The sequence below is a fragment of the Nuphar pumila genome, chromosome 10 (genome assembly GCF_984573655.1).
Source record: "Nuphar pumila chromosome 10, dmNupPumi1.hap1.1, whole genome shotgun sequence".
In the NCBI taxonomy this organism is placed as follows: Eukaryota; Viridiplantae; Streptophyta; class Magnoliopsida; order Nymphaeales; family Nymphaeaceae; genus Nuphar; species Nuphar pumila.
In genome coordinates this window covers 97341162-97353395 of record NC_143258.1, presented here as the reverse complement: position 1 = coordinate 97353395, position 12234 = coordinate 97341162, and the positions used below count along the sequence as shown (strand labels likewise).

The following is a 12234-nucleotide window of genomic DNA, read 5'->3' as shown; positions in this document are numbered from 1 at the left end:
TTTAGTCATTTTCTCGTTTTTACGCATATTCCACTTGGAATATGTTTGTAATTTCACTTTTCTTTTTCCTTTTTTTATTTTTCATTTTTTGTGGTTTGCGCCACCTAGGGAGGCTCCCCAAAGAGTCATTGGGGAGCCCCCTATGTGGCTCCTCTTGGCTTATAAATAGGGGCTTTTCCCCTTATTCTTTACTTCAGGGAGGAGCTTTTGCTCCATGTAATGGGTGTTACACCCTTATTTTCTTCAATAATATCAACTTATGCCTTATAGGCATTTTTGCCCCTTTGTGGGTTTATGTGTTAGCACATTATGTGCTTGTGTTTTCCCCTTTAGTGGGTATATTCGCACTTCATGTGCATGTGTATTGGTTCATTATTGAACCTAATATATTCAAAGCCGCTTCTTTACAACATATACATATAACAAGGGCATATAATCTTGGCAATAAAATTTCATGTAATACCTGCAAATCAGTAGCAGCCAACACCATGCATCAACTTATCCCATTATCATTTTGTCCAATGTTGGAGATGTGCATTTTTCAGGTCATTTCAGTAAATGAAAAGGGATATTCATGATAGCACCACTTTATATTTCTTTCAGTATTCAAGGCTTACCACACACCGCCCTTTGCCTACAAGCTCATTTTGTTGCCAATTGGAACACTCATAAATATCGGTTGCATGCCTTGACAATGTCATGGAATGGCCAAATAAAGAGAGATTATGTGGTTCGTTCTAGTGATGAAGCAAACCAAAATTTATCTAGCTTCTTGTAGATATGAATATTCAATTTGTAACCAGAGTCCTATGCATTCTGACAACCGTAACATGAAATTGTGTGGTTTATTTTGCAGCAACCTTGTTATTCAGGAGTGTGTTGTGCATGATAAGGCCAATTATTACTTCTATCTTAGAACAAGAATTTATTGGGCTTAGAATGAAAACCTCCCCAATTTAATTCCATGTTATACACTACTTCCTCTAAGTAAGAGTCGTGATAATGAGAATTTGGAGAAGTATATGATAGCAAAGAAGGAAGCTAAAAAAGTAGTTTGAAACGCGAGGGATAAAGTATATAAGGAGGTTTATGACAAGTTGGATACCAAAGAGGGCGAGAAGAATATTTATAGGCTTGCAAAGATGAGAGATAGGAAATTGAGGGATCTGGGTATGGTTAGATGTATCAAAGATGAAACGCAAAGGGTTTTAGTCAAAGACGAGGAGATTAAGGAGAGATGGAAAGATTATTTTGATAAGCTATTTAATGAAAGTCATGCTCAGGTTCTTGGAGACTTCTCCATTCCTTTTCATGAGATGAATCGTAACTTCATGCGCAAGATTCAAAAGAAAGAAATTGCAGAGGCTTTGAAGAAAATGAAATCAAGAAGGGCGGTTGGCCCAGATGGTATACCTATCGAGGCTTGGAAATGCTTGGGAGAGAAAGGTTTAGAATGGTTGACAAATCTTTTTAACAAGATTTGGCAGACAAATAAGATGCCTAATGAGTAAAGGAAGAGTATTTTGGTGCCTCTATATAAGAATAAAGGTGATATACAAGATTGCACAAACTATAGTGGTATAAAACTCATGAGTCATACTATGAAACTTTGGGAGAGGGTGATTGAGTCTAGGTTGAGGAAGGTTGTCATGATATCGAAGAATCAATTTGGTTTTATGCATGGAAGATCAACTATGGAAGCTATACATCTTCTTAGACAACTTATTGAGAGAAATAGAGAGAGGAACAAAGATTTGCATATGGTTTTTATTGATTTGGAGAAGGCATACGATAGAGCACCTAGGGACGTTCTCTGGTGGACAATGATGAAGAAAGGTGTTTCTATCAAGTACATTAGTATAATTAAAGATATGTATGAAGGAGTAGTAACCAATGTCCGCACTTGCGGAGGGGTGACAACCAATTTTCCTATAACGGTTGGGTTACATCAAGGATCTGCTTTAAGTCCTTTCCTATTTGCTATAGTGATGGATGAGCTTACGAGATCAATTCAAGAAAATGTGCCGTGGTGTATGTTGTTTGCTGATGATATTGTTTTGATTGATGAGTCTAAAGTTGGGGTTAATGCTAAGTTAGAATTATGGAGACAGACATTGGAAGCAAGAGGTTTTAAGTTGAGTAAGAGTAAGACAGAATACATGAAATGTCGGTTTAGTAAGCAACGAAGTAGTGATGGGAGTGTAGTGAAGCTTTGTGAGCGAGAAATATCGGTGGATGATTGTTTCAAATATTTGGGATCTATCATTCAAAAGTATGGAGAAATTGATGGAGATGTAAATCATAGGATCAAGGTTGGGTGGATGAAATGGAAAAGTGCAACTGGAGTGTTGTGCGATCGTAGAATGCCATTGCGGTTGAAGGGAAAGTTTTATAGGACGACTATTAGGCCCGCTTTATTATATGGTACGGAATGTTGGGCTGCCAAGAGATATCATATTCAAAAAATGAGTGTAGCTGAGATGCGTATGCTGAGATGGATGTGTGAAAATACAATAAAAGATAAGATTCGGAACGAGGAGATACGTAAGAAGATAGGCGTTGCACCCATTGAAAATAAGATGAGAGAGAATCGTTTACGGTGGTTTGGACATATTCGGCGAAGGCCTAATGATGCTCCGGTTAGAAGGATGGAGAAATGGGAAAATATATTAGTTAAAAGAGGTCGGGGTAGGCCTAGGAAGACATGGATGGAGGTGATTGGAAAGGATATGAATGCTTTGAACCTCACTGAGGACATGGCATTGGATAGAAATGATTGGAGGAGAAGGATTCATGTGGAAGACCCAGAATGATTTTCTTTTTTGGTTCATATCGCCGACCCCAATTGTTTTGGGATGAAGGCGTAGTTGTTGTTGTTGTTGTTGTTGTTGTACACTACTTCCTCTACCATTATAGGCTTTTACATGGAAATCATAGCTTAAAATACAGCAGGTTGGCCCTGGCAACTCATGCAAACCAATCCAGAGCTGATCTGTGTATATCTATCTTCACATTTTCTATCTCCGAGGTCTTAATTAAACAATGCATAGGAATAACGATGATAGAGATAGAGTTCCACTTGTTTTATTTGCATTTCATGAAAAAATTTATCAAGATACAAATTTTATAGCATTTCTAATTAATATTGTTCACTGTTTTGGATACATGATATTGTATTTATGTTGAAAATCTTTATCACTTATCAGTATCACAAGTTCAAAAACTAGGTTCTCGTCCCATGACCACTGACTAACTGGATAAATTAGACAAAATAATTATTAGTTGATTTCATATGCTTGACATACTAGCTTAGCCACTCATAAATAATAAATATGATATATCTATATTTCATAATTTGTATTTTTTATACTCAGATTCATCATTGGATACTACCTTTTTCTTTTTATGCTCTCAAAAAAATGAATCAACTTGCAACAACAGTCCCATGAACAATTTGGAAGAAATTAAAAAATCTAGCAAGTAAAATGGAGTCATAAAATCAACCAAGTACTAAATGCATCAACTTGCAATCATAGACCATGAGAACAATCTGAAAGGAACATAAAAATATGGTGAGTAAATCGCGTCACGCTCATAAAATCAACAATGTACTTACCAACAATCCCATAACAGTTTGTCACAAATTTCAGACCACCAGTTGCTTTATTTCCTTCATGTATTCTCTTCAAGAGGTCTTGACATTCATCCTCCATATAAGTGGTAGAATCCTCAAGAACATTCAGTTCAGAGGTGTCCGATCTATCAATCTTTAAGACCCTCCAAGATATTCTATTCTTGTCCCTTCCAATCATGTAAAAATTCTGGTGCACCATGAAAGAAATAGAATATAGGGTAAACAATAATATATAATTTATGAGCACAGAGGACATAATAAAAAGCACCCCATGGTTCCTAATAAAGAGAAGAACAATAAAAGAACTGTAAAAACATCACCAACAAAGATGCGGCAATGAACCAGTAAAAACATTGGAATTTATTATATAATATCCATGATCGCCTAATATTTATATTTGCATTTATTTTATATAAAGAATTTCAAATAGATCCAAAAGCCTACAGGTGACAAATTACGAAGCAATCTAGAGGAAAAACATTAGATTTCATACTCCAGTAGTACCAGTTGATGTCGAGTAAGCTGTTCCAATATAGAGGTAAGATAGGTTGAACAACAAGCCAAGTACAAGAAGCAATGCAAATCAAACGTGCACAGATTTGACATAACCCAATTTGGACAAGTCCATCTGGAATCTCACTTTTCTATGTTATTAGGTAGATCAGCTTCTCATATCAATGTGACTCTTGGATCAGATCTGGATTAATCAACTAATTTCCTAAAGCAGTCTATTGTGCTCTTGCATTCCTCATTCAAGCAGCAGAACAAGTATGCAAGTCCAACCATTGGAAACAAATTGAAAGACCAACATGCAAGAGAATGATCCACTGGCACAGGAGAATTTTTTCCCAAACACATATCGAACACCTAAGTAACAATATAATGTATATGCACATATGCATATCAGTAATGATATATTGTTATCTTGTGCTTTGGCAGGTGATGGACACCATTGATGAACTGTGTTGTGGTTTAACTTACAAGTTACAAGAATGAAGATTTGCATTTTTGTACCATTGCAAGCATGGGTGGACCATGATGAGTTGTGTGCATAGTCTACTTTGGACCATCACTCTGCCCATTCTGAACGAGTGAATAAGTTGCTTGCAAAGGGCCCAATCAGTTCTAAATGTTGTTGGCTGCCCAAAAGCTTGCAAGATAGTATGCAACCAAGTGCAGCAGCTCTAGCCATTTGATTCTCTGAACATTGTTGCTCCTTCAAGTTGGGGCATGAGTTGAAGATGCAAGTGGAATGCATAGTTCTATCCAGTGGTCATTACCCGCAGGTATATAGAGGAATATGTCATCAGTCAACATCATAATCACGTCATGCCGCCATGATCTCAGATCAGAACAGCTGGACCAGAACACATTAGCATCCACAAGCCATTTTTTTGGCCTTACTATGTTGCTGTAGGTTTGGTTACAACAAATAATAAAGTGACAACTTGGAACTCCAGCCTCCTGCATTGATGACAGATTCTTCCCAAGGTGCACAAGATGTATGAAAATTCACTTTTACTCAGTATAGTCATAATAACTAGTACCTATTTCTCATTAGAGGCAGCTTATTGAGACATTAGTTGATTTATATAATGCATGTGGTCCCCAGTTAGTTGATCTGCATGCTCTATCAGTTGGCTACAGGATCTTTTTTGCCTAAAAAATCCTTATCTAAGCATAATCATGCACAAAGCTAAATATCATGCTCTGTCACAGAGATGAACCGGTTATCCAATCTTTTTCATAACTGAATTTACTTAAGAGCTTCCTTTGTCCAACAATCTACCAATCTAGATGTTATCCATGCAATTCCGAAGTCAATTCATGTTAGTGCATTCAAGTATCATGTTGGAGGTAAAAGAAGCCAGTTCGTCATATGTATTTTGTTCAGTGTGCTCGATTCGATGGCAGCATCTTCAGGTGGCTACTGATGCCAAAGATCCATTATTTCATCTGGAAGTTATGTCACTGGTAGAAACTAAACCATACCTTTTGTACTTCTATTGAAAATTTCCTATAAATACAGATGCTAGATTCGATCATTGAGGCTCTCATGGATTAATTACAGAGAAGGCACACAAGATGGCAATTGTGAGCTTATCAGTGGTAGTTTTTGTTGACTTGAGAATTTATAATTACAATGACTATTACAATGTTGTACAATATGATGGTAATAAGAGTCTCGTACATAATTACAGATGAACTCAGCTTTCCATAAATGATAAAGCAATCAATTGCTATTATGTCCATCAAAGCTACCATTTTCAGAGAGTGCAACTTCTGTATTTCATTTTAGATCTTTACTCAGGCCTGTTCTGATATTTGTCATTACACATTTAGTTGGATAACCTTGTCAATGTAGCGTCACCATTAGCAGATGCCAATTATGCAGAGAAAAATTACCAATGACATCTCATGATGAATCATGAGTTTGAGGGGCACGTTGGAGTGTGTTTGTTTTATCACATATCACCTGGATACTCATACCAGCCAGTTGTGTTTACGTCTGACACTCGGTAACCAACCTGAAACTTCTGGATACTCAAATTTTTAGTTTACTTAGTGTTCCAAGTCTTTTTGGTCAATTTCTCTTTGCACTTTCACTTTTCAGATTTCAACATGGTGCTTATGATTAATTTCATTAATTTAATCCAAAACTACATGCATCTAAATGACTTCATATTGAAACCATATCTTTATTATTTGAATAATCAAAGAAAGTAATATGGAATAGAATACTAGTAATTTATTGATTTTGTGTTATACATTATGTAACTAGTTTGACATCCTCTTGCTATGTAGTTCAAAGGTCAAGCATGTCTAGCTCTCTTGAGCACGTGTCCAAAAATATGTGTGCATGTGCATGTCCGTGTAGCCATGTTCCTGCATCTAGTTTTTGAAGCATTGATGTGGGGTAGCATAGGCTTTATCATTATTATTGCATCAAGGGTGTTGCTTAGAAATTTTTCCTTGTATATATATATATATATATATATATATATATATATATATATATATATATATATATATATATATATATATATATTTACTTATTTATTCATGGTAGCTTTCTTGGTTCCAATATTTCTAATGTTTACCCTCATTTGCAACTAATGAAATCTTCAATCTCAATTGCCAATTTGAGGCAGTGCAACTGTAGCACCAGTTATTAGATAGCTATAGTTAGTTAGACAGAGTCCTCAAGATGCCAAAAACAATGCTAGGGTCAAATTGTGCATAGAAAAACCATTGATGAGACACAGGACCATTCTTTACTTCATTCTTCAATATTTTTACCTTCTCTGCACATGAATATGTTCACTTATTTGCTCAGAGAGATTCATCTATAAGGACGTGTGTTAATCTTCAGCTTTTAATTACTGAAATTTAAGTCAGTCCAAGATCAAACACAGATATGCAAGACATATATATATATATATATATATATATATATATATATATATATCGGTGTGCCCAATGGCTTTAATTACCCACTCCATCCATATATCCATTGGTGGGGCAACATTGGCAATTAGCTATCCAGATAAAATCCCGCAGGTGCAAGTCTACCACCTAATTATAATCATTTTTTTATTATGCATTTTGAAATATTTAAGTTTTTCAGTATTTTTTTTAATTTTATTCTTTGTGGTTCTCTAAGCGACACAACTAAACAAATATTGTTTAGATGAATTGAAATGTTAGAAATGTAATTATGTTTTAATTGTTTAGCTTCATTTATGAATTAACTTTTTTAAGTTTCAGTTGTTTAGCTTCATAAGCTATGTTGAATATGTTTTTTCTATTATTTTTAGAATTTTGTGTAATTTTTAAAATTTTATTTTGTACACTTTTTGGTCCCGATTAGGCTGACTGATCCCAGCTAGGCACCGACTAGGCCTTTTAGGGGACTAGCACCTAGGCGCTGACTAGCACTTTTGACTAATTAGGCAATTAGGATGCTTTGATACTTTGGGAATCTATGCATAGAGATTTCAAGACACGCACATTGAATTCCAAGTTTCCATAAAATAACGGCATAGAGTATAGAGCTACTGGATGAAGCTGTCTGATAGGTAGCATATCAATTCAAACGCATCTCTTAGGCAACCATTTTGTTCCTGATCTGAACCCCTCCCAGCAGATTCCTGCTCCAAATGACACTTATCTATCAATCCAATAGTTTTCATTGTATTGATTTATTTTCATTCCTTTTTTTTAAGATAATAAAGTTGGGGTTAGGCAGACTCCTACCCGTTCATTAATCAAAAAGCAACTATTACAAATGTAACAATAAAACTGGAATCCAATCCCACTCGGAACCAATCTAGTGGCTTCTCTTTCCAAATGGAACTCCGATTAATAACAACCAATAGGGCCAGATTCTTAGCAATGACACTACAAATTTTAGAATTCTTCTCATCTAAACTCGATTAAACTGAAATAAAGAGTCCAGAACCTCTTTGTCAATAAGACCTTGCTGACGGCGACCTTCCAGTGTTGATTCATAATGCTCACGACAACCCTTCTTGTTATGAAATTACGACAGACAAAATTAGAAACCAGGAAATGCAGGATGACAAGATGGTGTTAGGATGTACTTTTCATAGCAAACGGAAACATGCGTCAAACTCATCCCAAACTATGTGGGTGACCAAAAACAACACAACGTATGGTGAAACGACAAGGGAAACGACTGAAGTAGGCGAATATTAGCAAATGAAAATGTTTGTCAAGACTAGAAAGATCAGACAGCGGTCGCAGATCGTGTGGCCAAAAAGAAAATCCAAACAAGAAAAGACAAAAGGAACAAAATAAAAAAGTAGATACCTAATGAAATATCCAAAAATTAGTAGCAACGATAAAAACGGTGCTTGTATTATCTGAATCGCTGTCTCCAGAGTCCAGACGTTCGCATGCAAGAAAAAAGTAGAAAATATAGATTGAAAGGCATTTTCTGCACATAATTCTATCAAAGAAAGCAAAAGTCAATCAAATCATGCAGAATATATACTTAATCAACCTGTTTCTGGAAATTTATAAGAAAATTTCATTGCTGCTCCAAATTCTATTAAATTCCACCATCAGAACCACTAGAGAAACCAGTATAAATAAGATCACAACAGGAAAGGAGTAAATCAACCAAGAGCCACAAAATCGATCAAACTAACAATGAACAATCAATACTCCAAGATGTTGATCTGTAAACCACAGAACCTCAGCCAGAATGCACCGAAATTATGACAATTGAAGTGAAAAGACACAACAACGGAACAGATCTAAGTTCAAAATTGTTCAGAATCATTCATAAACTTCTCAGATAGCTAGAAAAAAAAAACTTCTAAATTCTCACAAGATTCGTTGGAAACACCTCAAAAGCTCATGCAGGGAAGTGCGTTAAAAGCACTACAAAGAATAGCAAAACATCAAGGAAAATGAAACAAAGATAAATTTCGATCAACTTACCGCTCTCGTCTCGTATAATCTAAACTTATGGAGGTAACAATTTGCTGGCGGACTCGTGTCATACCCGATCACACCATGCTGCTCGTTCTCCGGCGTCATCGATTTCGATCCCGAGCCTCCGGCTCGGGAAGACTCAGAATATCACATACACAAAAGAAACCCGAAAATTCCTGGAGAATTCGACCCTTTCCCCCTCGAAAAGAAAGGAAGACCCTCGCGAACACTCAGAAACACAAGAAAAACAAGAAATTTGAAGGAAAACTCGATCCTTTCCCCGGAAATCGAAAGGAAGAAAGAAACGAACTGATTTTTCGATCTTTTTCAACTGAAAAACTTCGAAATTTCGGAGAAAAAAAGAAAAGGAAGAGACTAGATAGGTCAGATTAAAGCCGCCTGATTCGAATAGAGTGTTTTTCCCGCGTAATACTCTTCTGAGAAGATCGGAATTTCTCAAACAAACACGATTTGTCCTCTTTTTCTCTTTTCTATCCTCTTTTTTCCCGATTCCTACCTGAAGCTTGTGATCTGCGAGAAAAAGGTGCAGTTAGACACGAGAGAGAGATGATGATGATGACGATGTGTCTCTCTCTCTCTCCTCTTTTTCTTTTTTTTTTCTCTAAAATTTTCTTGGTTGCTTTTGCTCGCCTCTCCTTTAGATCCTCTTCAGGGACGCTGTGGATACCACACCTTCTCTCTCTCTTTCTCTTTCTCTTTCTCTTTCTCTTTCTCTCTCTCTCTCTCTCTCAAGCGAAAATGCAAAATAAAATATCACGAATCTGGTTCTCGGTCAAGATCTCGGGAATGTGAAATATCGCGATACAAAATATCGGAATATATAAAAAAATTATAACATGTACATATAACCAAATGGCGGTGTAAATATATATAAATATTAATAAAAAGTTTTTTTATGTCTTTAATTTCAAAAATTTTAAATAACGCAATATTTTAAAAACCGTTTCTTTTAAAACTGCCATGAAATTATAGCTACATTCTGAAAAATGTCGCCGGTATTCGTTACACTGCACTCTCTCTCTCTCTCTCACGAAAATGGGCCTAGCTTTCCGTCAACGACGGGGAAGCGTTTTTTTCCTGTAAAAAATTACGAAATTGGGCATTATTTTTTAATTAAGGACGGACAGGGGTCTAGGGTATGTAAGGTTCTTGCAAGGTGGGCCCCATAATTTTGGAGTGCCTGCTACTGCCAGTGTTTGCTTGGTGGGAGCTCGAGTGAAGTCTTGGTTTTGCCCTTTGATAATATTGTTAGAGGTTTAATAGTTAACGGTCCGATGTTGGTAGGGACTGGACCTCCTTAAAGTAGGTTTGATTAGTTGTAGTCAGATTGGATCCATAAGAGCCGAGTTGTAGAGGGATCCAGATGTTTTTTGGAAGTTTACAAACCAAATGTCCAACTTGATAAGGATCACATGGTAGTCCAAGTTGGATACAGTTCAGGTCCAACTCATTGTTCAATTAAAGCTATGTTAAACATCTCACTCACTTGCCCACAGGGGTCAAGCTCATCTTGTAGGGTCAACTTGTAAATGTCACAAAGCTAAGTGACGTCACGAGTTTGAAACCGGTTGGTACGGGTAGGGATGCACACGATTCAAAATGTCTTTGTCCAAGCTTGGAGTCAAGCTTGTATGGCATTGTCCATACTCCGCTCGGTTCCGAGTTCAAGCCGAGCCGAGCTTCAATGGTATTCTCATAAAGAATCATGTAAAAAGATTTTTGCAAAGGTGAGTTGATGGCCAAACCTCTTTAACATTAAGCAAGAGATCAACCACAAAGCAAGAGCACATTTTTTACTATTATCATTGAAAAAAATGTATACATGCAACAAATTTCATACAATGAAAAAAAGGCAAAAGATGGGATTCAAACCCAATACTTTACGAAGAAAAGTCTAACGCCCTGCCCATTACAATAACAATGACTATTTCGATTTTTATTTGCAAACATATTATATATATTGGGTTCACAATGAATCGAGCTAGTCGAGCCTTATCGTGCTTGATAAGTCATTCAGGTTTGACTCGATAGCTCATCCGACTTTCATACGCCAATTCAAGCATGAGATTTTGAGTCTCGCGTGTCTACCATTTCACCATCAAAGCATCTTGAAAGTGAATCTTATTCCATGAATATGATATATATCTAGTATGATATATAGATGAAGTGTTGGAGTATTTTTATCGAACGGTCATGTCATATAGTTAGGGCCGAGTCGGACATCAAATTACTTTGATTTGAATTATCTGGAGGATTCCTTATATATATCAAAAAGATGATAAAGTGGGTGAGCCTGAGCCGGCTCGGTTCGGTGTGCATCACTAGGTAAGGGGGACCTCAAAGGATTTTACCAACCAGAGAGTTGTCAATGCCCAGCCAGTGATTTAGGGGTTTTTCCTTTCAAAAATTGATCGTATTGTACTACAAAAATGATGTGTTTTCCAAAAAACTTTATAATTTGCTAAAATTTGCTTGATAACCAAAACCGTAAATGTTAAGCATTAAGATAACCATTTTAACTTTCGCATGTACGAACCTTACGAGGATATGCGAATTTCCAATGTGACATACTTTACTATTGACTTTCAACCAAGAAATCTAAGGATTTCAAATAAACATAAAAGAATAAAAAAACTAGATAGAAATACATTTCCAACGAGATCTAAATCATTGAAAAACAATGAAAGGGCACTAAGATACAACCTGATAATGTTTCAAAAAAAGATGAGCAACCGCAGTGCGCCAAGCCCGATTATTCTATGCTATTTTTCAATCACCTGCACTAAAATCCATAAAAATAATAAAAAAAAGATAGGCAGATATTCACGTTAGCTTTCCAACATCACCTTGATCGAATGAGTGGTTTAAGATAAACGTCATCTAGAAAATAAACTATTTGACAGTATCGCATCCTCATCAAATCCACATAAAATATATGCAAGGATGAGAAAGCTCGCATAAAATATAGACAAAAAATGACTAATATTTGCAAGAATGAGAAAGTTCACATATATATATTATGAGAGGATGAAGAAATCTGCATATATTTTATGCGTTGATGAAAAATTCCGCATATATTTTATAGAAGGATGAGGAAGTTCGCATATATTTTATGC

At 36.1% G+C, this 12234-nt stretch overlaps 1 protein-coding gene across 2 annotated transcripts in view; it reads right to left on the bottom strand.

Annotated features, from left to right (window-relative positions):
• The window catches only part of LOC149827505 (phosphoinositide phosphatase SAC2-like), a 37652-nt gene extending 27783 nt beyond the window's left edge, over positions 1–9869 (bottom strand). Inside the window, exons 1-2 of one of the 2 annotated variants that reach the window (XM_090019416.1) lie at positions 9104–9869; positions 3617–3821 (exon numbers count right to left, since the gene is read on the bottom strand). In XM_090019416.1, coding sequence (XP_089875542.1) covers positions 3617–3821; positions 9104–9202 — 304 coding nt within the window. In that variant the 5' untranslated portion in view covers positions 9203–9869. The remainder of the gene's footprint in view (positions 1–3616; positions 3822–9103) is intronic. The other variant, XM_090019415.1, reaches the window with a different exon arrangement.
• Positions 9870–12234: the final 2365 nt, after the last annotated feature.